The 25,826-nt window shown below is 31.8% G+C and overlaps 2 protein-coding genes across 2 annotated transcripts in view; both read right to left on the reverse strand.

Annotated features, from left to right (window-relative positions):
• Positions 1-25,826, reverse strand: part of LOC114327682 (exopolyphosphatase PRUNE1-like) — a 414,555-nt gene that overhangs the window by 373,643 nt on the left and 15,086 nt on the right. The gene's annotated exons all lie outside the window — the stretch shown is intronic.
• On the reverse strand, positions 2,969-25,237 carry LOC114327683 (exopolyphosphatase PRUNE1-like). The gene is made up of 4 exons (XM_028276368.2): positions 25,092-25,237; positions 17,510-17,751; positions 15,641-15,912; positions 2,969-12,314 (listed from the first exon to the last, which is right to left on the reverse strand). The coding sequence occupies exons 1-4, from the start codon at positions 25,134-25,136 to the stop codon at positions 11,737-11,739; spliced, it is 1,137 nt and encodes a 378-aa protein (XP_028132169.1). The 5' UTR covers positions 25,137-25,237; the 3' UTR covers positions 2,969-11,736.

Genomic DNA, 25,826 nt, shown 5'->3' on the forward strand with positions numbered 1-25,826 from the left:
ACAGAAAATATTACTAATAATAAGATTTTAACTAGGTGCAGAGCTACAACAAATGTTAAAAAAGACCTCCTTTAGAGGTTATAGAAGAATTTTATATTCATCATTGGCGCGCATACGGGTAATGGTCTGAATTTTTTTAAGAGAAAAATAGTACGCCACTGATATATGTCAAATTAAAAATCACTTTTGAATTGCTGGTCCAATTTACGACAAAAAATCTTTCTTGCCTTTTTTTCATATGCGGCGCCGTTTTTATGTAAAAAAATAAAACATCTTAACGTTTACAAAGTATTTGAACTAAGTTTCTATGCATATGAAAACTACCTCAAATACTTTGCAAGTGTTAAGATGTTTTATTTTTTGTATAAAAACGGCGCCTCGTATGAAAAAAAGGAAGAAAGATTTTTTGTCATAAATTGAACGAGGAATTCAGAAATGATTTTTAGTTTGACATATCTCAGTGGCGTACAATTTTTTCTTCAAAAAATTCAGACCATTACCCGTACGCGCGCCAATGATGAATATAAAATTCTTCTGTTACCTGCAAAGGAGATCATTTTAAACATTTTTTGCAGCTTTGCACCTAGTTGAAATCTTATTAGTAATATTTTCTGTTATTGTTGTAGTTTAGTATTATTAAATATTGGATAGTTCTTGATGATGTATTAAGAAATGAAAAATACGCGCCAAGATGTTTTATTTTTCTGCGCATAGAAACGGTGCATTATATGAAAAAAAGGCAAGAAAAGTTTTTTATGAAAAATTAAACGTGAATTTAAAAATAATTTTTAATTTGAAATACCCCAGTGGCGTACTATTTTTTTCTTTAAAAAAATTCAGACTATTATCCGTATGCGCGCCAATGATGAATAAAAAAATTCTTAATTGTATGTCAAAAAATGCGCAATAGCTACCTCCTAAAACACACCAAATTTTATTTTCATACCTCAACTGGTTTTAGAGCAATAAATAAATTGGCAGTTTGAAATAAAAATTTCAATACCCCGTATCTCGCAAACGAAGCATTTGCGGACATATGTTTATAGAGCAAACCGGCATTATTTTTTCATGTAGTATTAGCCCTTAAAATTTTTCATACTTATTTACTAACACCCTGTATAATTCGTAAATAATTTTTTTTTCAATTATAGCGCCATCTATCGACAACTAGAATAAATGTTATAAATGTCTCTAATCACAGACGTGCTTTTTTTCTGTCACATACAATTTAATGCGTTAGAAAAAAATCGAAAAACTGTGACGCACTGAAAGATGCTCATGAGAAAAAGAATACTTTTGGTGAGGATTAAGCTATCCTATCGGTATCGGTTATAGAAGACCACGAAGAAGCTGCAAGAAAACTGCAGATCACAGTGCGTATTCAAAGGAATTTCTTGGCGAATATCAAAGTTGTTTTAACTCTGGTCGATCAACACCAGGTTTTTGTAATGAGGCAGACGGTGGGAAAAACACCAACGAATTACAAATATCGATACCTATCTTCTTTTCATATATTTTAAATCAGCCTGATGGCGTACTAGGAAGGAGCTACAATGCGTAAAGTTATTTGAAAAGTAGAAATACAGTACAACGCATGTCGTACTGCGACAGGAAAATGCGCTGGCGTGCCTCATTTTCAACATAGTCAAGGTGGTTAACAATATCCTCACAAATTATAGCCCATGTAGATACTAGAGACCTAATTGCTCGAAAAACAAGTTAGCTAGAGGATACATACGTACACCACTTTCCCAAATACCTGAAGATGAGCCTACAAAACAAAAAAAAAACAAATAATGATAATATCCAAATTCAACAACACAGCCAGAAACATTGGTTCCAAAATTAACTGTTAGTAACCCTACCTTGTGAAGTGGTGGACAAATTCACCTACTTAGGCTCCCAGCAAGTGCTATTTTGGACTATGTAAACACATGAAAAGTAGGTAATATGGACATTCCAAGACAGATGAATATACCTCTTGCTCATATTTAAACGAAGAATCCCAAGAGGAATATTCAGTGGCATCTGTGAAAACGATAATTGAAGAAGGATGTACAACTAGGAGATATATCACAAATACAAACAGATACATGGGAGTAAAAACGTAATATCTCATAAAAATAGGAAGACTAAGATGGACAGGACATTTAGCAAGATTACAGCAGAACAACCTCCCTATACGAATCCTTGTCAGCCAGAGGGAAGTAGATGAAGAGGTAGGCCAGAACGTAGATCAAAGGAAGGTGCAGATAAGGATGGATGTCAATGGATAGGAGTGACTGTCGAAATAGACTTGGGAAGGTCGAGGCTCTACTGTAGGGCTGCAGCACCATAATGATAATAATGATGTTGTAGAATGGTAAAGCACAGAAAAATCTAAAAAAACGTCACACAATTATCATAAAGAATGAATTAAAAAACAGACGTACTCTCAATCATTTATTGTAACTTCCGACGACCGGTTTCGCTCTCTAAAGTATGCAGATCATCTTCAGGTCAACGGTTAAAAGTCACTAAATGCTACAAATAAAAACCAGAGTTAGAACAATGTCTGGTTGTAAAAGATGTAAAAAAATTATTTGTTCAATTTAATTGTGGCTTATTTCCCAATCAAAATAGCTAATTATAAAAATTCCACAAGGAAATAACTTCAGAACAACATTAAGAAATTTAAAAACGTTGATCGCTGAAAAATTTTGTGAGAGCGTTGAAAAAAGTCTAAAAGCCAATGCAAATACTAAAGCCTGTCGAAGAATTGATGTATATAAAAAAAAGTACCAAAACCGTCCTTTAGCAGAGTTTTAGTTGTGAAGACAATAGAAGACGTCTTAAAAACCAAACATTGTAGTAAAACCGGCGAAAAAGCATTGCAAACGCATTAAAAGGTTAAGATTTGAAAAGCGCTAAAGAAGTTCCGTTGATGCATATCTTTATTGTTTAGTATCATACATAAAAAAAGATCACCTTGATTTTAAAACATTTATTTATAAAAATACAATTTTTAATACTCTTGATAAAACATTGGTAAAATACATTGTATCACAATATAAATATCAGTAGCGCACTAAAGCTGAAATATCACTAAGTCCCTAAAAGCCTACCCTGAGAAACCTTTAGCCACGTATCTTGCTTTGTGTGACAATTTTTCGCTGGGTCGCGGTCGTCGCAACAATTATTACACAGTTAGCGAGAAACAAGTCAAATACGAGCGAATACACAGAAATAAGGCACGACCTCAGAAATGATGATAACAAGTAAAAAAACTGTGCCGTTTAGCAATATGACTATTTTCACAAGAGGCAAGACACATGGCGAAAAGCTTGTGTTTAAATGCTGTTTAAAGTAAGTACTGGCACAAAATAAAATTAACAAAAGTATAAATATATTACTGCGGTGTAAGTATTTTTTCATAAATAATTTAATAGGGTTTATAAAAAAATGCTCTTTTGAGAGATTGATTTTCTATTGTTTAAAAACTTTAATTTGAATAAAGCAAGGTAATACCATACCTATTGGCATATCCATAATAACTAAATTCGAATAAAAAGTAAACTGTTTTATTAGGAGATTTTCTAAATATAATTTAAACAATATTGCAGTATCCAGAAGACACAATATGTCAACGAGATTAAGTGATATTGTGCAATAAATAAGACTGTATGTAGATCACACCTAGTGATGTAAGAAGAGAATATTCTCAAACGAATATTCTCGAGAACGAGAATATTCTCGGCCAGAAAATTCTCGGTGAGAATTTTCTATATTTATAAAAACCGAAATAAAAATAAAAACTAGATATGATGTTGTTCTGAAGCTATTTCCTTGTGGCATTTTTATAATCAACTATTTTTAATGGAAAATAAGCCACAATTTTACCAAAAAAATGATTTTATTAACGTTTCGAAGCCCAAATTGGGTTTCGTTGTCAAAATACAAAATACTACTAAAATAAACAAAAATGTTGTTGCTAAGTAAAAAAATTCTTCTAATAATTTATTTAATCTGACTCATTTATATTGGCAATTCAGACGTATATTATACATTTTAAAGTAGAAGACTTTATGAGTTGCGTTCCTTATTATATTCAATATTTATTTTAGTAGTATTTTGTATTTTGACAACGAAACCCGATTTGGGTTTCGAAACGTTAATAAAATCATTTTTTTGGTAAAATTGTGGCTTATTTCCCATAAAAAATAGTTAACTAGATATGAGTAAAATTATTGTAATTTAAAAAATTTGTATATTGAAGTAGCTGGGGCTAGGGAATCCCATGAACTACTAGCTGGGGTGTTTACAGTGTTAGTATTTATTCTTATGGTGCTATATTAACGTGCAAATATTTAGAATGGTGTTCCATTTAAGCAGAGAAAAACAAGTTGAGGGAACTGAATTTATAGATAATTTAGCGACTTTAAAATATAGTGATGACTCGACTGAAATAATGGCAGATTTAGCACTTTATCCGTCTAAGGAGGGATTTTTTGGAAGGAGGTATGGAAAAACCATACGTTGCAAAATCAGTCGACAAACTAGATCCAATCATAAAATATGGTGGACAGTTGGAAAATATGGAAGCAGTTGATATATAAACACGCCTTCATCCGGTGTAGCGACTGAAGTTTCAGTACTTATGGTTTTATCCAATCGGCCACTCCTCTAAAAGAAACCGGCTTACTGCTGAACAGGCTGGTAAGGTAACTTTTATTGCTCACAATTTAAAATTGTTAGACGTAGACCAATCCATGACTGAACTGGCGACTATTGAAAAACCAAATCACACAACTTCTCATCACTACATTGAAATGTAGAATGTAGATGACCAGGATGAGCTAATTATAGAAATATATTCTGAATCAGAGGCCTCATCCCTTTCACCACATCAATTATTGGCTGTTAAGAAGAAACAATTTTTATGAAATAAATTTTGTGTTCTCTCTTGTTTTTGTATTTCTTTATAGATAAAGAACACTATTGTTTCGTCTCATAATTTTGTACATAATTTCATGATTTTTAATACCCTATTTCATCTTTAACAATATCCCTAAGCGCGTCATAGGGTCCATTCTCAGAAAATTCTCCATATCAAGAATATTCTCCGATTTTTCATTCTCGAAAATTTTCCAACACTAATCACACCGAAATATAACACAAGTGGTATTGTGCAATAATATAGACTGCCAGCCGGACATACTAAATATATATTATATCATAACAAGAGCTATCCGGCAATACATAAGGCTTAGATAATACTCACATATAGCACAAGTGATACTGTGCAATAATATATGTTGGTATTACAATAATTCTTATTGCATCTGTTTAATGTTAAAGGTTGGAACTACCTGTTGGCATGACAAGTGCGTCAACAAGTAGTTATTCATATTAATAAAAACGTTTATATTTGTCAACATATTTTTTGTAATATTGCATCTAAGTAGATTCTTTCCCACCACGCATCTTTAGAGATTCCATATTATTACACAATATCACTTATTCAATAACTTTTCAGAATTATCCATTCATTATAGCACAATATCCAATACCTATATTGCAATAGTTTTTCAGTAATGCTTAGAGACAGTCAATATTATTGCACATTAGTGCTTGTTGTTCCATTTCCTTTCACTATTATACACAAAGTTTTACACAATATCAATTATATTGCAATAGTTTTTCTGTAATAGCTACAATCAATGTATATTATTGCACCATATTGATTAATCTGATTAAAAACGTCTACAGACAATTCATATTGTACAATATCGTTTGTTATAGAATTTATTGATGGCTATTAGTCAATCTAGGGGTAGCTTTAAGCGCAATACTTTGTTTTTAAACAATAGAAAGAACCAAATTGTATGCAGCTTCTTCTCTGTAAAATATAACATATAGGCTATTGATTATGTTCAAAATAAGAGAGCTAAAAGGAACTACAACGTTAACGGGATTTTATTGTCTCATATGGTCACTGTACCTCTAAATTTGAAAAAACCGCGGAGTGCTACCATTTAGCTGGGTGCGTTTTTGAGAAAGGGGTGAATTAGTCCCTAGGCACAGGCTGAATTATTAGGGTGAGTTCTATGCACTTTTGGCACAAAGACGTCTTCAGCAAAATTGTTTCAGGTTAAATTTACCATCGAAATATCACATCTTAAAGTCAAAGATATTTTTTTACAGAAATATATTCAAAAGAAAAGCAAGGAAAAACACGAAAGAAAGCAATTTTGTTTTTTGCCCCATAACTTTTTTCCACATGAATATAGGTATAGGCATTGCTTCAGCGAAAAACAACTTCCATCATTTTTCTTTAAAATGACGTTTGGTAGAAGTCTCTAGGATTTATAATTTCCGAAATAGGATTTTTCAAAACTTGCCGTTCACAGCATTTTTGGGCCATTTTCCCCATTATTTCGCAAACATTGTTCTGTAACTTTTTTCTATACATTTCTAGGTATACGTAATGGGACATTTATTAGAAAGAGAAGTCAATTACCTTTAAAATGGTCTATTGTATAAGGTTGTGCGACTATTTTTAAGCAAGTTATGCTTTTTCAAGATTTTATACTTTTAACGATTTTTGATATTTTTTGTGATTATTTTTTAACTTTCTTATTATGACTTTTTTTCGTGTACCTTTAGGTATATACATTGTAGAATAAAAAAAGCTTATTTTCTTTACTTTAAAATGGTGTATTGCAAACAATTCTAGGACTATTTTTAAACAAGATATGCGTAGGATATCCAAGGGTATCCGTAATTTGAGAACATTTTTAATTTTTTTAATTAGAAGAACATAATTACATATTATTACATAATTTTTAATTGCAAATAACTTTTCTTAATAACACTTTTCTATATTGTGAAATAGGGTACTTTACTCTTGAGCGAAATTCATATTTTTTAACATTACACGTACACTGTTAATACAATTTTATATTTGATTATTGAATCTTAGGTTTTAGACTATGCAGAGCATTTTATAAAGAATATTTTTTTTTCATAAAGTTAATAATAAAAAAGTTTTCTATATGGTTCCAACTTAGTTGGACCTATTGCATGTGTATATGTCACACTTTGAAAAAGCATAATATCTTATTTAAAAATAGTCCTAGATTTTTTTATAATACACCATTTTAAAGTAAAGAAAATAAACTTTATTTTTTATTGCACAATGTATATACCTAAATATACATTAAAAAAATAATATCAGAAATTTAAAAATAATGGTAAAATATATCAATAATCATTAAAAGTATAAAAGTTTGAAAAACCATATCTTGCTCAAAAATGGTCACACGTCACACAGCCTTCTGCAATAGACCATTTTAAAGATAATTGTCTCTTCTTATTATTAAATGTAACATTGCATATACCTAAAGCTGCGTAGAAAAAGTTACAGAACCATGATTTCGAAGTAACAAGGAAAATGGCCCAAAATCGCTGAGTGGCGAACTTTAAAAAATCATATTTTGGAAACTATAAATCATAGGGACTTCTGCTAAACGTAATTTTATAGAGGAAGGATGGAAGTTTTTTTCTGTGAAGCAATGCCTATACCTATATGCCCGTGGAAAAAAGTTATGGGGCAGAAAATAAAATTGATATCTTTCGTGTTTTTCTCTTGCTTTTCTTTTGAATATATTTTTGTAAACAAAAAATATTTTTGACTTTAAGATGTGATATTTCGATAGAAAATTTATCCTGGAACAATTTTCCTGTAGACGTCTTTGCACCAAAAGTGCATAGAACTCAAACTAATTCGCCCTGTGCCTAGGAACTAATTCACCCTTTTTCAAAAACGCACCCCTTTAAATGGTAGCACTCCGAGGTTTTTTCATATTTAGAGGTCCATTGACTATATGAAACAATAAAACCCCATTAACGTTGTAGTTCCTTTCTAAAATACATAATCAATAGCCTAATATAAGAACACAGAAAAACAACTACATAATATATCAAAAAAAATAAATAAAGCTCAAAATATAATATTGCACTATAAATGCTGCGTTAGTAAAAGCTAAAAAAAAAAGATCTGGATTATTGTAGCCATCGCCAAACCGGCTGAACAACATAAAGATTAAGATTAATAAGGTGACACCGTTGTCTTGTGGCATGTTTAAGTTAATGTTATGTTTATATGGAATTCACTATAGTTCACTAAGAGATTTGTATGGTTCACTAAGAGACATCTTTAAGGGCAACATCCCGATAGCTATGAAACGAAAGACATTTGACCAATGTGTTCTTCCTATTATGACATTCGGAGCAGAAACTCTCACGCTCACAAAAACAACAGCACTAAAATGAGAGTGGCACAAAGGCGCATGGAAAGATCGATTCTCGGCGTGACAAAAATAACAAAATAAGGAACCAAGACCTGAGGAAACGAACAGGTATCACTGATGTCATTGAACGCATAGCCAAGCTGAAATGGAATTGGACAGGTCATGTAGCGAGACTAAAAGCCTCAAGATGGTCCAGAAAACTAATTGTCCGGCACCCAAGAGAAGACAAACGCAGCAGAGGACGACCACCAACACGATGGATGGACGACATTAAACTAATGTCCAAGAAATGGCAACAAGACGCACAGAACCGTGGAGAGTGGCGAAAAAAGGGGGAGACCTATGTCCAGCAGTGGACGGAAGAGGTTGCATGATGATTATATGGGATTAGCAATTAACATAACATTAACCATAAGTATTGCTGATTATTGGATTTGCAAATCCAATACAACGAATCAGAGGTATAACCAGGATGATCCTAAGAGGGGGGGTTACGTCTACTTGAAGGTCTCTGGGGGGTATGGAATAATAATGGTGTTAAGCGTATAGAGCTCAAAGTACATCCAAAAAGGGGGGTTATAACCCCCAAAACCACCCTTTGGTTACGCCTATGCAACGAATACAATAACAATTCGATTCTAACATGTGCGTTTTCTTCTTCGTAGATACCTATTATTGGGTGTTCAGTTGGTTTTGCGAATGGTATACGATAATTACATTTAAAAAAGTAGTAATATTCGACACTCTTCATAGCAATCCTAATAGTGAAGTCAATAAAGAACAAAACAAACCAGTTTCTTTTCAATGTCATAAAAATAGTAGTTTGTTTATTTCGGCATTTTTTAGCAGAAAATATACCATACAACATGCTTCTTGCTCTGCACATGACGAATCATCTACGTTAATGCAAAAATTTCTCGTAAAAGACAATACAAAACAAAGACAATTAGCTTGAATAATCACTTAAACAATAAAAGACATACAAAAATTGGGGAAAATAAACTGCTGGTCGAAAAAAGCGGTAGAGAATCAAATTAAACAAATCCAGCAACATTTAGCTTGATTTTAGGAATGAAAAATCACACAAAATGTATGTCTGAGACCAAAAACATGAAATAGGTTATGTGAGGTTATAGTCCAAGAGGCAGCGCTGAAAAATCTCTTTGAATTTACTCAAGCTAGATTTTTCACAGTTGATTACTGTGATTGTGTAGAGAAACATACTGCGGTCGGTCAAGCGAAACGTAGAACAGGGGTTACTGAGAGGGTATCAAAGTTGCTTTCCTACGAAGGTAATTAAATCCATTTACTAAGGCTGAAAATCAGTACACACATTCTAAATTAAATATAAATAAAAGTTATTAAAGTCGGTCAGCTGTATGACGGGACAGAGCCGGTCGGTCGGCCCCAATGAATGTACAGGGTTATTCACTATATTTTGACCCCCTTGTAAACTGCTTTATTTACAGAATTAGAAAAAAATGTAAAATACAAAAGTTATTCGATTTTTTGACATATATATCGTACTAGTGACGTCATACATTTGGGCGTGATGCCATAATCGACTATTTTTTTTTAATGGGAATAGGGTAGAGTACTAGCTCATTTGAAAGGTTATTCAATTCCCTATTTAGTAATATAAACATTAACATGATTAATTATACAGGTTGTCCAAAAAAAAATTTTTAATTCAATTCATTTTTTAATTATTAATTCAAAAAATGTTTTTGGACACCCTGTAAAAATAATGATTTTAATGTTTATAGTACTGTATAGAGACTTGAATAACCTTTCAAATGAGCTAGCACACGACCCCTATTCTCATTTAAAAAAATAGTCGATTACGTCATCACGCCCAACTGGATGACGTCACTAGTACGATATATACGTCAAAAAATCATAATTAAAAAATCGAATAACTTTTGTATTTTACATTTTTTTTCTAATTCTGTAAATAAAGCAGTTTACAAGGGGGTCAAAATATAGTGAATAACCCTGTACATTCATTGGGGCCGACCGACCGGCTCTGTCCCGTCATACAGCTGACCGACTATAATAACTGTTATTTATATTCAATTTAGAATGTGTGTACTGATTTTCAGCCTTAGTAAATGGATTTAATTACCTTCGTAGGAAAGCAACTTTGATACCCTCTCAGTAACCCCTGTTCTACGTTTCGCTTGACCGACCGCAGTATGTTTCTGTACACAATCACAGTAATCAACTGTGAAAAATCTAGCTTTAGTAAATTCAAAGAGATTTTTCAGCGCTGCCTCTCCGTCTATTAGTGACAAGATTACATAAAAACAAATCGAATACTGTACAAAGCTGTTGATAATCGAAATAAATGAACCCAGTACACTTTATCAATGAAAAGATCTCAGAAAACGTAACAGTGTTGTTTATTTCAATGTTCTTCAACGAAAAATCTATCATACAGCATGTTCCTAACTCTACACATAAAGAAATCACCTGCGTTACAGCAAATTTTTCGTAAAAGTCTATACAAAACAAAGAAAAGTAGTTATCACACATTAAATAAAGAATATCGGTGCACAAAAGTGTCAAATATGTCAAATAAAACCTTTAGAAAAAAGCAAAAAGAAAAATATATTCTGATTTGAGACAAAATAAATCTGTTCCGCAGGAGAGTATCATAAATATGATACAAAAAAAGAAGCCAGAATACTATGAATAACTTTGCTGATAACTCCTAGCTCCTATAATAATTGAAAAATCACTTAAAAACAATAAAATACTTAAAAAAAACTAGTTAAAACAAATTGTAGACCGAACAAAGCAGTAGAGAATTAAATTAAATAAATCCAAGACAATTCATGTTGATTTTATGAATGAAAAAGTCATGAGAGAGACATGAAAGAGGTTATGTTAGGTTAGGTTACAAATACAAAATTACATGAAAACAAATTTACAGTTGCCGTTGTCTAAAGCGTCGTTTAAACACAACGACAAGTCACAGCAACTAGTTGTGATGACAAGTTGAAACGCTGTTTAGACGCTGCGATTCAATGCGATACCACCTTCAACCCAACTCCAACTTTGATAAGTTGTGCGATGCACCGTTTACACACAATGATAAGTTGCAACAACTCGATTGACCTTGATAAGTTGTTTGATTTATCGCTGTGTTTAAACGATCCTTTATATTACTCCACTATACTAACCTTTCTTCGTATTTAAAACCAACAACACAGATAAAGTTCACACCAAACCCTTCTTTCAGTGCGTCATAGTTTGTCGAATTCTCTCTATCGTGATTATTATACATAGAACTCAGAACATTATATATATTCTTAACGGCTATTTGCTTACTTTCACAATGTCAAGGGGTAAAATTATAATTGTCATTCTAGGTTAGTATATTTCGACATTTTATCGTTGAAGTACTAAAAGAAGGGTTTGGTATGAACTTGAACTTGTGGTTTTAGCCTGAGTTTTCACTTATCGCAGCATCCTTTATCAATGGCATTAACTGTTTTCTGGTCCATTCTCGATTTCCCTGATTCAGTAAGACAACATTTTTAAATTCCGTTTTGAGTTCAGTAAATTCGAAATCATAACCTTTGTACTGCTTGCTATTTAGTAGCCTGTGCAGAATTTTTTCTTTTAGCTGCTCACCTTCCGGCGTGTAGAAAATCCCTATTTCTGATTTGCCAGCGTTTGAGCCCTTTAAAACAACACAAAGTGCCTTTGACTCGGTTGCAAAGCGTTCTAGCGCTTTATAACCACCTTCTAGACCATCTAGTTTTAGAAAATCTTGAACGCTTATTGGCATTGAGGGTACTGGTACTCCCTCTATAATTTTGGTGTCTTTTTGAAGTATCTGAATTGGTTTTAGATGCGATACATCAGAACGCAGGCGTTTAATTTTCATAAAAAGATCCCCTCTCCCGTCTCTGTTAAAGTTGTATTTGTCTTCAAGGAATTCTGCTATCAAGCTGTCCAAATATTTTCCTTTTTTCGATTTTAGACTGAATGCTTTGCAATCACATATTATTGTGGCTAAAACAGTGAAAGTAATAATGAATATAATGTGCATTGTACTTAATATGCTTATTTAATTTAAAAATAAAATAATTGTACCATAGTTTTACAAAAGGCCAAGAACGACATGGATACAAGGAGTAAGACGATCAATGAGTGTACGACGATTAGAAGATGAAAACTGCAATTATAGAAGATATTGGCAACAAGGCATCGGACAACGTCGAAGGACGTTTTGAACCCGAATTTATATATAAATATGTAGTTAAAAAAAATATCACACAAATGTGCTTGAAATGTTGATTTCAAACCATACCCTCCTCTTAAGGGGAGGGGTACGTATTTTCGGCTGCAATGCTATTCAAATGGGGATTCATTTTTTTTTTCGAATCCTGAGAAAACTAATAAGTATTTTTGAAAAATTTAAACGCAGAATGAAAGATTACGTTATTAGCGAGGGCCGAAAGTCCCTGAAAACTTCTATAATGTTTATTTTAATAAGTTACAGGGGTGAAAAACTAAGAGAAAATTTAGTGTGATTTTTAATTTCAAATATCTCATTCAAAATAAACTTTTTATTTATTCTAAGGGACTTTCGGCCCTCGGTAATAATTTAGTCTTTCGTTCTGCGTTTAAATTTTTCAAAAATATTTATTGGTTTTTTCAGGATTCGAAAAAAATGAACACAATGTCCGTGGTAATATTTTCCAAATCTATCTTTGTCTTACAACGCACTCATTCGAATAGAATATTGTCAGCATATTGTCAGTCCTACAGTGACAATCAGTGACAATTTTAAATATTTGACATGGCATCGGGAATATTTTGAGTTGTTGATTAAATAATATTGATATATAGTATATTTGATAAATAATTCATTTAAGACGTGAACTTAATAAAAAGTTATTTATTGTGTATTAATTGTGGAAGATCCAAGAAGAGAATACATCAGGATAATATATTCTGTGATCCAAGTATTTTGTTGTTAAATATGTTCAAAATTGTAAGCGTTCCATAGTAACAATATATTATTAAAAAATCACTAACACTTTTCCTCTTTTCCTTTTCTCGATTGAGTATTAGTTTTTGTTGTACATATAAATTATTACAATCACTGAATACATAGTTAGTAAAAAAATTATCAGTAGTAATTGCACAAGAGCTATAAAATTATCGAATTTTTCCCGAGTGACACTTTGACAGTTTTAATTTCATGACCCGAAGGGGAGTGAAATTATGTCATTATGTCAAGTGTCACGAGGGCAAAAATTCGATAATAATTTTAGAGATCGAGTGCAATTTGCTGCGATTATTTCATGAATAAAACTGTTCAAAACCAAAATTTTATTGTAATTTATTTATGTAAGTACCAATTAGTACAATTAAACAGTTATAAACATTTGACGGTTGAAAGTCATCACTTTTATAATTTTTAAAACAATATTTGTCATTAATGTCACTGAATGTATTTTTTCGTAGGAACGAAGGGCATCTGACGTAATATACTTGACGACGGGATATTATCAAAAATTATCGGGTATAATATCACAAGAGAGTGAGAATAAAGTGAAAATAATGCGACAGTTTTTCGAAAATTTGTTGTCTGGCAATAGACACGAGAGCCCGCAGGGCTCGAGTGGCTATTGCCCAATGACAACAAATTTGAGTAAAAATGAAGCATGTAAGATTATTTTTTAATACGTATATTATGGATATTTTCTTAAATGTGACAGTTGTCAAAACTAGGAAACTGGTTGCCATTAAACAGAAACAATATACTTAAAAAAATTCTATCGGTAATTTTCTACAGTAGATAATTATCAGTATAATTTTAATCTGATTGGACAGAATTAAACACGTGATCAAATATCTTACTATACGATTGGAAGTTAAGATCATTAAAAAATAATCACTTTAATTTTTATATCTGTAGCTTTCTATTGGTCAGTCTCCTATGAATGAAATAATCACATTTATTAACTGAATTAATAATTTGCAATTATACAAATAACAGTTATCCAAGAACATTCAAAAGCCATCTCTTTAAGTTAATGATGACATTTTCAAGTAGAATGACATTCTAGTAATGTTTACATATCCATACCAGTGTGAATTTTACTACACGTAATTTGCCGTGTAAAGACAGAAAAAGTAGGGATAGCTGTAAAATATTTGCGAAGTATGTACCGATGACCTTAAGTTTAAGTATATTATTATTTTTTTATATTTTGTGGTATTGTAGCTTTACTTTACATAAAGCAAATTATCAAAAAAAAATAGATAAACATTTTGTAAAATTATCGATAAATGTCTTGTTACTTAGTAAAGTCGACTTCATTGTCTTTACAAACAGATCCCTCCGATTATTGATTTTAAATTTTTATGCTTGTAACTTTGTGAGATACACTCTTTTCAGAGTTTATACCTCATTTCAATAAATGTTTTGGTTGAATAAATGGTGACTGTTAAAATTTTTGCCAATAGTTTAGGATGTCCCAGTATGTACGTGTCCTGGTCCCAGTATATAAAGTATGTGGGTAATTAGTGGGACAGGAACGAGGTTATATACCGGGTGGTGAATTGGAAAACGGGCCATAGGAAAGTCAATGTAAAATTCTAAACTGTTGAATTCCTGCTTCCCTAATTATTCTACATCAAAAGACATGAGAAACTATTTGTAGAGGATCGAAATCTTTATTGAAAACAATAATTGTTAAAATTGTTCTACGAATTAAAGACATTCCAAATTTTGTAAAATACAGTAAATTTTATGAAAGTATTTGCCAGATTTAGGCTACACACAGTGCAAGAATGTGTATAAGGTTGCGTTCGGTCACAATGAAATTATTATATTATTATAACAATATTTTGAACTGTCACTATTTTTATTTTATCATTTATTGTTTAAAAAACAATGAAGTTGAAAAGATGTCCTCAGTTGAGGAGAAAGTAGTAATAATAAAGATGTTTTATTCAGTCAATAGTTTGCGTACTGTCAGAAATAGTAACGTGTGGCCTTACTTGTACATGCTGTTACTATGGCAAATGTATTATATTTTTCAAAATTTTGGAATGCGTTTAAATCGTAGAACAATTTTAACTTTTGATTTTAATACAGATTTCAATTCTCTACAAATATTCTCTTATGACTTTTGATGTAAAATAATTAGGGAAGCAGGAATTCAACAATTTAGAATTTTAGATTGAGTTTCCTATGGCCCGTTTTCCAATTCACCACCCGGTATAGGGACAATATTTTACAGTTTCCCCTAATGCAACAGTTTCCCCTAATGCAACACAAGGGTCAAAAATGATATGTGTTATAAGTTTACCTCATAACTTACCATATAACATATAAGCTAAGTCTGCACATAAATCATAGTCTCTACATTCAAATATAGTATCAGCCACGAGTGTGCAACAAGATCCAACAGTCTGGATCCTAACTTTCACTCTAGAGTAATCCCAACAACAATATGGATCTTCCGGTCTGTGATCTAAAACTTGTATTACTGCATCCTCCAATATTTTGTCTTTTTCTGTTAAAACATGATGGTCCACCAGAGTTGCAGTGACGTTTTTAGTTTTTACCAGTTCCTCAAAGTTTATCTGGTCTCTAAAATAACAGAATGTATCTTAAATAGGATATATTTTTGGTGTAAATCAGTTCAAGATAACATTCTAGCCTAGGGCAGCCCTATAAGTACTTAGACCCCAAAAGAATCACGAAAATTTTGGAAAAGTGGTGATTTATGAAGTTATACTTCTTTACGGGCGTAATGACGGTGAAATTTTATATGGGAAAACCTAGCGACCGGGCGCATGCTCATTATAACTTTGTTCTGATTGGATGTTCAAATAACATGACAAAAATTATCCAATATGGCAGCTGTGGGACTGTGGTTTGGTTATAATGTATGCTTGTTGCGTTTTAAAATTTGTAGGAAGAGAAACAACAAACAAAAAGTTAGTTAATGGTTATACTGCCTTTTTAAATAGTTTTCATATTATATTTTTGGACTTATTTACATAGAAGAGATGATTGTTGCATGCCAATGTGAAAGCTCATCAAACTGTGACTAGTATGAGTCCCGCAGATCTCGCTTATTCAAAACTAAAGAATCTTTCACTGGTAAGTGTTTTATAAATAGTTGATCAAATTTTGTTATGATATTTGAACATAGCCACTTTGCACGACGCAAGTGATTGCGAAATTTATTAGTCGTTATACGGGCTCCGATACCTACCTTGAACCTACCAAAATACATAAGTAGTATGTAATACTTTTATTTACATAATTTGATTACCATCAAAATTTCTATCAATATTCACCTAATATATTGTTTTCTTACTCTATGTTTTGTTGTATTTTTTCAATTCTAAATCATTTCAATTCAAAATCAAAATAATTTGATTTACTTAAGTTAAAAATGTCAAAAGGTTAATCTGTTTAGTTAGACGATCTTCGCACATAATGACAAGCTGTCTCTGTGGCGAAATTTTAATGCGAGTGAATCCCAATACAACGCAAATACCAGCCGCGTGGTAAGTTGGTTCGAATCCCAATAGAAACTTTTATTTTTTTTTATACATTTTATGATTGTAAGTATATTTATTATATAATTTTATTTTCAAAAAATACGTATTTAGTTAAAAATTTTTCCGACAATTAATGTTCAGAAATCATTTGTGGCATTTTTAATGTGTTTGTGTGTGTTTTATTTTTTTATTATTTTAATTTTTGGCACTGTTTTAATAAAAATGTTTGAGAAGTAGTAAGTATAAATTAATTTAATATTTAAATAAAAAGTATATTAATTTCGTTTATAATCATATAATCATATAATAGAAGTATAACTTCTTACGTGCGTACAAAGTACACACACATTCTTTTTTTTTTCATATTATCTCTTTTTAGCTCGATACATGGCGACGGAGAAGGTATGAGCTGGAGCGTTGTCATGGTGGAGGAGCATATGTACTCGTGTTGTGTGTTGCTATTTGCTATTTCATTCATGTTTTAATCATACTTAACCTGACCTAATTAAACTTATATCATTACATCACACTTCACCAAAAGCTTTTTACAAGTTAACATAGTCAGCGATTTTGATATGGCTTAGGGCACTACATCAAGATCGCCTCTAAATCGTGCTGGTAATCGCCGTGCATCTACACCAAAAACCCGAAAAAGAAAAAGAAGAAGAACTTACCTATAAACTAAAACATCTAAAGGCAATCCATTTGTATTATACAAATAGCAATTGTCATTTCTGTAAAGAAAACCTTCTTTGGAAACATTCTGGACAGGTACTACTATCGCATCCTTAGGTATAAAATCTGGTCTGTGTTTGTTATAATAGTTTGCTATCAGAATTGCAGATACGCTGGAATCAATGTCACATGATTCGTTTCCTAACACTATGTGGATGTTTTGTACATTTTCCAGATTTGCCTAAATCATATAAAAGAATATATTATGTAGTATCAACTAAACTTATAAATCGATGCTTCAGAAGTCAAACGGTGTAAGTCAAGTTCTCCCTAAAATTGACTTATGAGATGTAACACCAAAGAATACACCAACGACCAACGACAAATAGCTTGTACTTGTTTGTATTTGGAATATAATACTACTTATATTATAATCAATAAAGACAGTCTATTTATTTTTAATGCCTCCTCATTTATTTTGCAAGTATTTTCACAAATATCATATTATCTCATTTCAAACATTTAGGTATTGAACTAATGCTTAACGATACAAAAACAATATATTACTACCCTATTCAAGAAAGAAAGAAGCTGAAAAAATCTTATACAGATATTTAAAGGTTCTTTAAGGTATATGAGGGGAAGCTGATGAAAAATCCGTGTAGACGTACAAATGATTTTGCTTTGTTTTTTTAACCATCTTAAAAAGTGAAAAAATATTCTTTGCCCATATAAAACATTTCTTATAAATTTTAGAAAAAATGGTACAAATAAAATTTGTAGATTATAAAAAGTTCTTCTTGCTTTAATTTTGAGAGTTTCCAAATTAAAATACATATGGTAGGGGAGCCCAAGCGGGGATTTTTGCAGTTACTCGAGCGCGTCAGATTATCATATGGGGAGAAACCTGGTACTCTGCAGATGTACCTCTACCATATATTGGTTCTTAACACAGGGGAGTTCGTTAAGGGGGCCCGAAAAAAAAAAGTCCATCCTTAAAAAAACTCGAAATTGTCAGATTAAGATAGGTAAGTTAAGTACATGCAAAAGAGTGTATATTTCAAAAATCTGACGATTTGAGCAGGGTGTAAGGAAATGGGCGAGTCCCAAAGTTACACAAGAAAAAAGCGAATATTTCGTGAAATGAATGACAGATCGAAAAACTAAAAAATATGTGCTCAATATTTTTTAAAAATCTATCAAAGGATACCAAACACGACTTCCCACGGAGAGGGGTGAGGGGTAAATTTAATATTTTAAATACGAATCCCGCGATATTTCGCGAAATGAACATCAGATCGAAAAACTGTAAAATACACTTATTCAATATTTTTGAAAAATCTATCAAATGTCATCAAACACGACCCCCCACGGTGGTGGGGTGGGGGGTTACTTTCAAATCTTAAATAGGAGCCCCCATTTTTTATTGCAGATTTGGATTCCTTACGTAAAAATAAGTAACTTTTATTCGAAACATTTTTTCGAATTATGGATAGATGGCGTCATAATTGGAAAAAACGATTGTTGGAAATGGAAAATTAAATTAAAAAATGGCAGGCGGCCACTAAAATGGAAAACTTTACTTAACTTTTTTTGGTTTTAGGACCTACTGTTCACAACCCAATAAGTCCCCGTAACGCTCGAGTGACTGCACATTTAGCATACTTTGCTCCCCTACCTGACCGAGATAAGAAAAACATTTATGTTTGTAGTGATTTTTATAAATGTTAATCACTAGATGTTTTTTTTTTCATAATGACATGTAATTTACCTACTAAAAAGTGTTGAAGTTAATAATTTATTAAAGTGTGATACATTTCTAACAGAGCAAACAACTAGTTTATAAGTCATTCAAATTTTTTTTATCAACATCCATCCAATGGCACTACAGCCCAAATCGAGCCTTGGCCTCCTTCAACAAGCTTCTCCAATCATTTCGATTTACCGCTGTTCTTTTCCATGTACGCGTTCCCAGGAAGTTCCTGGCATCCTCATCGACTTCGTCTTCCTATCTCTTTTTAGGTCTTCCAACAGGTCTTTTTCCCTGCATTCTTGCATTTAGCAATTTTCTGGAGATTCTATTCTCATGCATGCGGGCCACGTGCCCTGCCCAACGTAAATCTCTGCAGTTTAGTGTATTGTGCTAGAGTTGGTTCGCTATATTGCTTGTATATTTCTCTATTATGCTTAATTCGCCAGTTGTTATTTTCACTTATTGGGCCCAGTATCCTACGTAATATTTTTCTTTCAAACACATCTAATGCATTGGCAGATTTCTGTGTCACCACCCATGTTTCACACCCATGTTTCACAACCTATACTAAAGTTGAATAAATTTTTGTACTAGTTAATATTGGAATTTAAAAAGTTATTTTTGGCTCTGTGTACATACCGCCACGATCTGATCATGAAATATATGAAGATCATTGTAATGTCCTTGATTTTATATTAATGAACAATAACTACTCTAAGGTTTTATTTCTGGGGACTTTAATCTTCCGAACGTTACGTGGACAAACGATAATTTAGGAGTTAGTTTATCGAACTATCCACCAAATTCACCAGCTTTACATATGGTTAATTGCTATAGTTTCTACAACCTTTTTCAAAATAATTTTGTGTCCAATAGGAGAAATGTAATTTTAGACTTAATATTTTCTAATTGTAACGAGTTGAGTGTTGTAAATGCTGCTGCTGATTTACTTTTTCCTAACTCCCTTAACCACAATGGTGTAATGTTCGATGTTAATATAATAAATTAACATCAATTAACATCGATTAATAACAGTGATTCTTTAAAGTGCGCAGAGTCATATTATGATTTTAAAAACGGTGATTACATTGGTATAAACTTTTTCTTGTCGGAAATAAATTGGGAATCACTAAAGGCTTTGAATATTGAGGACGCTGTGTCTAAATTTTACGATATTATCAATCATGCAATAAATTCTTATGTTCCTCAAAAAGTATATAAGACAAGTACATTTCCAGTTTGGTTTAGCCCGGAGTTAAAACGATTAATAATAGAAAAGAAAAAATATCATAAAAGGTATAAGATGTTCAACAATTATGATGATTTTATTATTTTTCATAACTTAAGATCTGAATGTAGTAGACTAAGTAAAGATTGTTATAATTTATATGTTAGAGATTCTGAATTTACAATTAATAGTGACTCACACACTTTTTGGAAATATATAAACAGTCGTAGGAAAAATTATGATGTACCATGCCACTTATATTTAGGAAATGATCAAAGTAGTTCTGGGGAGGAAGCTGTGAATTTATTTGCCCAATTTTTTTCTACAGTGTTCACTGACCACAATACTACCCCCCCACAATATCAATTTGAAAATGCTGGTAACATGAGTTCATGCTCTTTTAACATTAATACTATTTTTGAGAGTATTCACAATTTGTCTCCTAAACTAAATTTTGGCCCTGATGGCATTCCTAACTATCTATTAAAACAATGTGTTTGTACTATATCTAAGCCATTGTATATACTCTTCAATAAATCTTTGAAAGAAGGGGTTTTCCCTGATTGCTGGAAACGTAGTTACGTAAAACCTATATTTAAATCTGGTTCAAAGTCAAATGTTGAAAACTACAGAGCAGTTTGTACTTTATCAGCAATTCCAAAATTATTAGATTATTTAGTTACTAAGCAGCTTACTTGTGAATTCAGTAGTATTCTGGTGAATGAACAACACGGTTTTGTACAGGGTAAATCTACAGTAACTAATTTACTTCTTTATCAGAGTGACATTGTTATTGCTTTGGAAAACAAGTTAAAAGTAGATTCCATCTATACTGACTTTTCTAAAGCATTCGATAAGGTCAATCATAATATCTTACTTGCGAAACTTACAGCATATGGTATTTCTGGGAGTCTCTTTGATTGGATGAAAAGTTACCTGACTAATCGAAGTTTAAGTGTAAAAATAGGATGTTTTCTTTCTAATGCTTTTACAGCTACATCTGGAGTACCGCAAGGTTCCCACTGTGGCCCCCTTCTATTTAATTTGTTCTTGAATGATGTTCACTCTATTTTTAAGGAAGTTAACTTTTTAATGTTTGCTGATGATGTTAAAATATATAAGACTGTCAATAATGAGGATAACATTTTTCAGCTTCAGTCACAAGTAAATGATTTTTATGAGTGGTGTGTTAGAAATGATATGAAACTTAATATTAATAAATGCTTTTTAATAACTTTTGCTAGATCCCATTCGCCTATTCACCATCAATATTTTATTAATAATACTCCTGTCACACATGTGAATGAAATTCGGGATTTAGGTATAATATTTGATTGTAAATTAACATTTTACTCTCACATTGACCAAACTGTTTCGAAGACATTTAAGATGTTGGGTTTTGTATTACGTTCATCAAAAGATTTGTCAATTCACACAATAAAAATCTTATATTGCAGTATCGTGAGATCAATTATTGAATATGGTTCTATTGTCTGGTCACCTAGTTATGCATATCAAATCCTAAATATTAAAAAGGTTCAAAACAAATTTTTACGTTTTGCAGTTTTTAAGATGGGTTTAACAGTCGGAAATTATACTTATGACAATATATTAATGAGACTAAATTTACAAACTCTTGAACGCAAAAGAGTCATGTTGGATATTTGTTATCTTTGCAAAATTATCACTGGTGTCATTAACTCCGAAGAATTGTTAAGTCTTGTATACTTTAATATACCTGCTAGATTGACACGAAATCCACAAATATTCAAGGAACAACTGCACGCTACAAATTATGGTCAATATGCACCAATTAGTAGATTGACCCTGTATGGAAACACGTTTAGCCATAGATCTGTTTGGTTCTTCAGTTTCCTCTATTAAACAAGAACTCGGGCGTCTTGAATTTTGAATTCAAAAAATTAATTAGATTTAACTGTTATAATGGATTCAGTTGTTTTCATCATTTAACAATATTTTATATTCTTTTATTTTTTATGTTTGCGTTTTATACTTAGTTGTAGTTTTACATGTATCTAAATTTTACATTTTCATTATTATAACGAAAGCTCTGCTTTATTGTATTTTGTATGTATTGGGTTTATCCCGTTAATTAATAAATAAATAACTTACTATGGGCCTGATTATTGTTTTAGAGACCCGGAGTTTTGTTTTCCGGTGTACGTCTCGCGATTTGAATATGTGGCCCATCGCAAAATAGGCTTTATTTGCCAGCACAAGCCTTCTATTTATTTCCGGTTCATCTTCATTGCTTGCGACCAGATCCATTCCTAGGTACGTGAATCTATTCACATGTTCTATATTGTCAATAGTTGAGTAGTTTTGTTTTATTTGTATTTATTGCTAGCCCTACTGCTTCTGCATTCTGCTTCAACTCAACGTAGGTTTCTTCCGCTGCATTCATTGTTCTGCTCATTATGTTTATATCATCTGTGTATGCTGCTAATTGGGTAGATTTGTTTGTAAGTATGTTATTTCAGCTCACCGTCAACTGTCTAATTACGTATTCAAGAACAAGATTAAAAAGCGTTGGAGCCAGTCCGTCGCCTTGTTTCAGTCCTTGCGTTATCATAAACGTATCAGTGATCTGTCCTTGAATACATACCTGTGCTTCTGTTTCTGTCATTGTCATTTTCACTAGTCGTATTAATTTTGATGGTATGCCAAATTCTTCTAATATATTAGGTAAAACTGTTCTATCTATTGAATCATAGGCTTGTTTAAAATCTACAAAGAGATTGTAAACGTCCATGTCATATTCCCATGCTTTGGCTAGTATTTGTTTAACTGTAAATAGTTGGTCAATGGTAGATCTATTTTGCCTAAACCCTGTTTGATATTCGCCGATGATTTTTTCCGTGAGAGGTTGAAGTCTTTGATTAAGGATGTTTGTGAATATTTTGTATCCCGAACAAAGTAAAGAGATGCCTCTATAATTCTGACACAACAGTTTGTCTTCTTTTTTATGAATAGGGCAGATTATACTTTTCTTCCATTATTGGGGGATTTCTTCTTCTATCCATATCTCTCGTATTAGCTGGTACATCTGTTGTGTCAAATTCCTTTCTCCTTGCTTGAGTAGTTCTGCCGGTATTTTATCTATTCCCGGTGCTTTATGGCTTTTTTGTATGTGGATTGCCGTTTGGACCTTCTCTAGTCCCGTTGGGGGTCTAGTTAATTCATTTTCTTCTCCATCTTCCCCCAGCTCTTGTTGTTGTACCTTCTGCCGTGCCTGCTGCTGCCTCTGTTGTTGTAATGGTGGTTGTGTCATGTCATCCAGTAAAATATGTCATCCAGGATATCTTAATATCGTCCATATCGCTAATGATTTCACCCTCCTTATTTTTGCAGAGGCTAGTCTTCCGTTTGTATCCCTGTCTTAAATGTTTGATAAATTGGTATGCACTACGTGTTTCGTTTTCCTTAAACTCCCTCTCTATGTTTTATCACAGAGAGAGATTATTTAATCTTATTTTAATCTTATAATCTTATTTTAATCTTATAATCTTATTTTAATCTTATAATCTTATTTTAATCTTATAATTAAATCTTATTTTTTTATCACAGAGAGAGATTATTTAAACAACTGCCCAAACAGCGATCTAGACTCTAGAGATATTTTGTAAGTTGCAGTTGATTTTAAGGTATAAGTACCAGGTGTCCACTTATATTTTCCCCCATTTTAACTGCCTATAACTTCTAAATGGCTCAAGATAGAAATATGCAGCTTTCACTGAAATGTTTTATTTTGGTAAAAGTTTTGTTTGAATGGATTGAATTTTTTATATCGGAGTACATAAACAAAATAATAATAATTGTGCGATTTTCACATCTAGGAATATCCCGCAAAAATAAGTTATTAAAGTTCATAAAATGTGCCAAAAATGTGAATTTTAAATATAAATTGTGCCAAATGTATGCAACTTACAGTGCAGTTGCAGTGTTGTCACAGTTTTAATATTCCTAAAAATTTACATTAAAATTGAGAAAGTTAAATTAAGTGAGATTAAATACATCACTTAGAATTTTATTAAAAATAAACTTATAATAAAATTAAATGATCAGAACAACAACGGTAACAGTAAATACTTATGTGACATGTAAAAAAAAACATATGTAAAAAATTTCTGGTAAAAAGTGCCTTTGGCCTGTTGTAGTGAAAATATAAAAAATGACGTTGAATAAAAGTATATAATATTGAATAAAAAATAACATTATTCAATTATATATACGTATAAATATATGTATACAAATGTATAATTAACATCTTTCTATAAAAATCATAAATGCAGGTGTTTATGAGTTTAGCGAGTTATATGAGTCATTGTTTATTGAAAATCAGGCAACACTGTACTATTTTCAATTTAAAATAGTGATGATAAATATTACTCAATTCCAAAATTCTAAAATTTCCCTGTTGAATTTTCCAAAAAGGAAAGTTAAAAGTCCTATTGGCATTATGGAAGAATACTTACATTCAAAAAATATGCGGGTATGATTTATATTTTCTTATCCAAAAAAGACAGGATGGAAATAAATGAGAACTTACAGAAAAGTGTTTATAGAAACATATTCTTACCAAAGAATCTTTAACAGATTTTAGATATTCTATCACACACTCCATTTCTATAAACGTATTTTTAGAATAACTGACTGATTAAAAAATTAATTTGAAACTAAGTAGGTTAACAGAAAACTTGTTTTTTATTCTTCTTTTTGTGATGACCAGTGAGCTGCACTATTAGGTTATTCATCCATCCAACAATATGTACAAACCATTGTACAAACACTATAAATTATATTTTATTTTCGTCCCCAAAGAGAAAGTTTTACTGTATATTTATCAATAGTACCCAAATATGTCTTATATTTTCTTCTTCTTAAGGTTCCATCTTTCGAAGGTTGGATATCAACATGGCAAGTCTTTTCTTTTGCTTGAAAAATGGCTTTGGCAGAGCCAATTAGCTATGCCAAAGCCATAGCCAGACTTGTTTGTGATTGATTTTATTTTATTTTACTTACAGTTTATGGCAATTCTTATTTTACTTTTATTTTACAGCAGCTCTAAATAATTGGTTAGAGATCAGACTAAACCATTTCCTTAGATTTAGTAACAGGAGGTTCGTCTTCTTCCTACATCTCTTTTCCCTAATATTTAGCCCTTTCTAATCAAACGCAGCAGACTATAACGAGGCCCTCTTACTATAGAAGAGAAATATATTCAAGCTTCCGCCTCATAATTGTCTGTATAATTTCTTCACTCTTATTGACCCTATCAAGGACTTCTGTATTGCTAATTTTGCCTACCCATGAT

This window comes from Diabrotica virgifera, chromosome 2 (genome assembly GCF_917563875.1).
Source record: "Diabrotica virgifera virgifera chromosome 2, PGI_DIABVI_V3a".
Classification (NCBI taxonomy): domain Eukaryota; kingdom Metazoa; phylum Arthropoda; class Insecta; order Coleoptera; family Chrysomelidae; genus Diabrotica; species Diabrotica virgifera.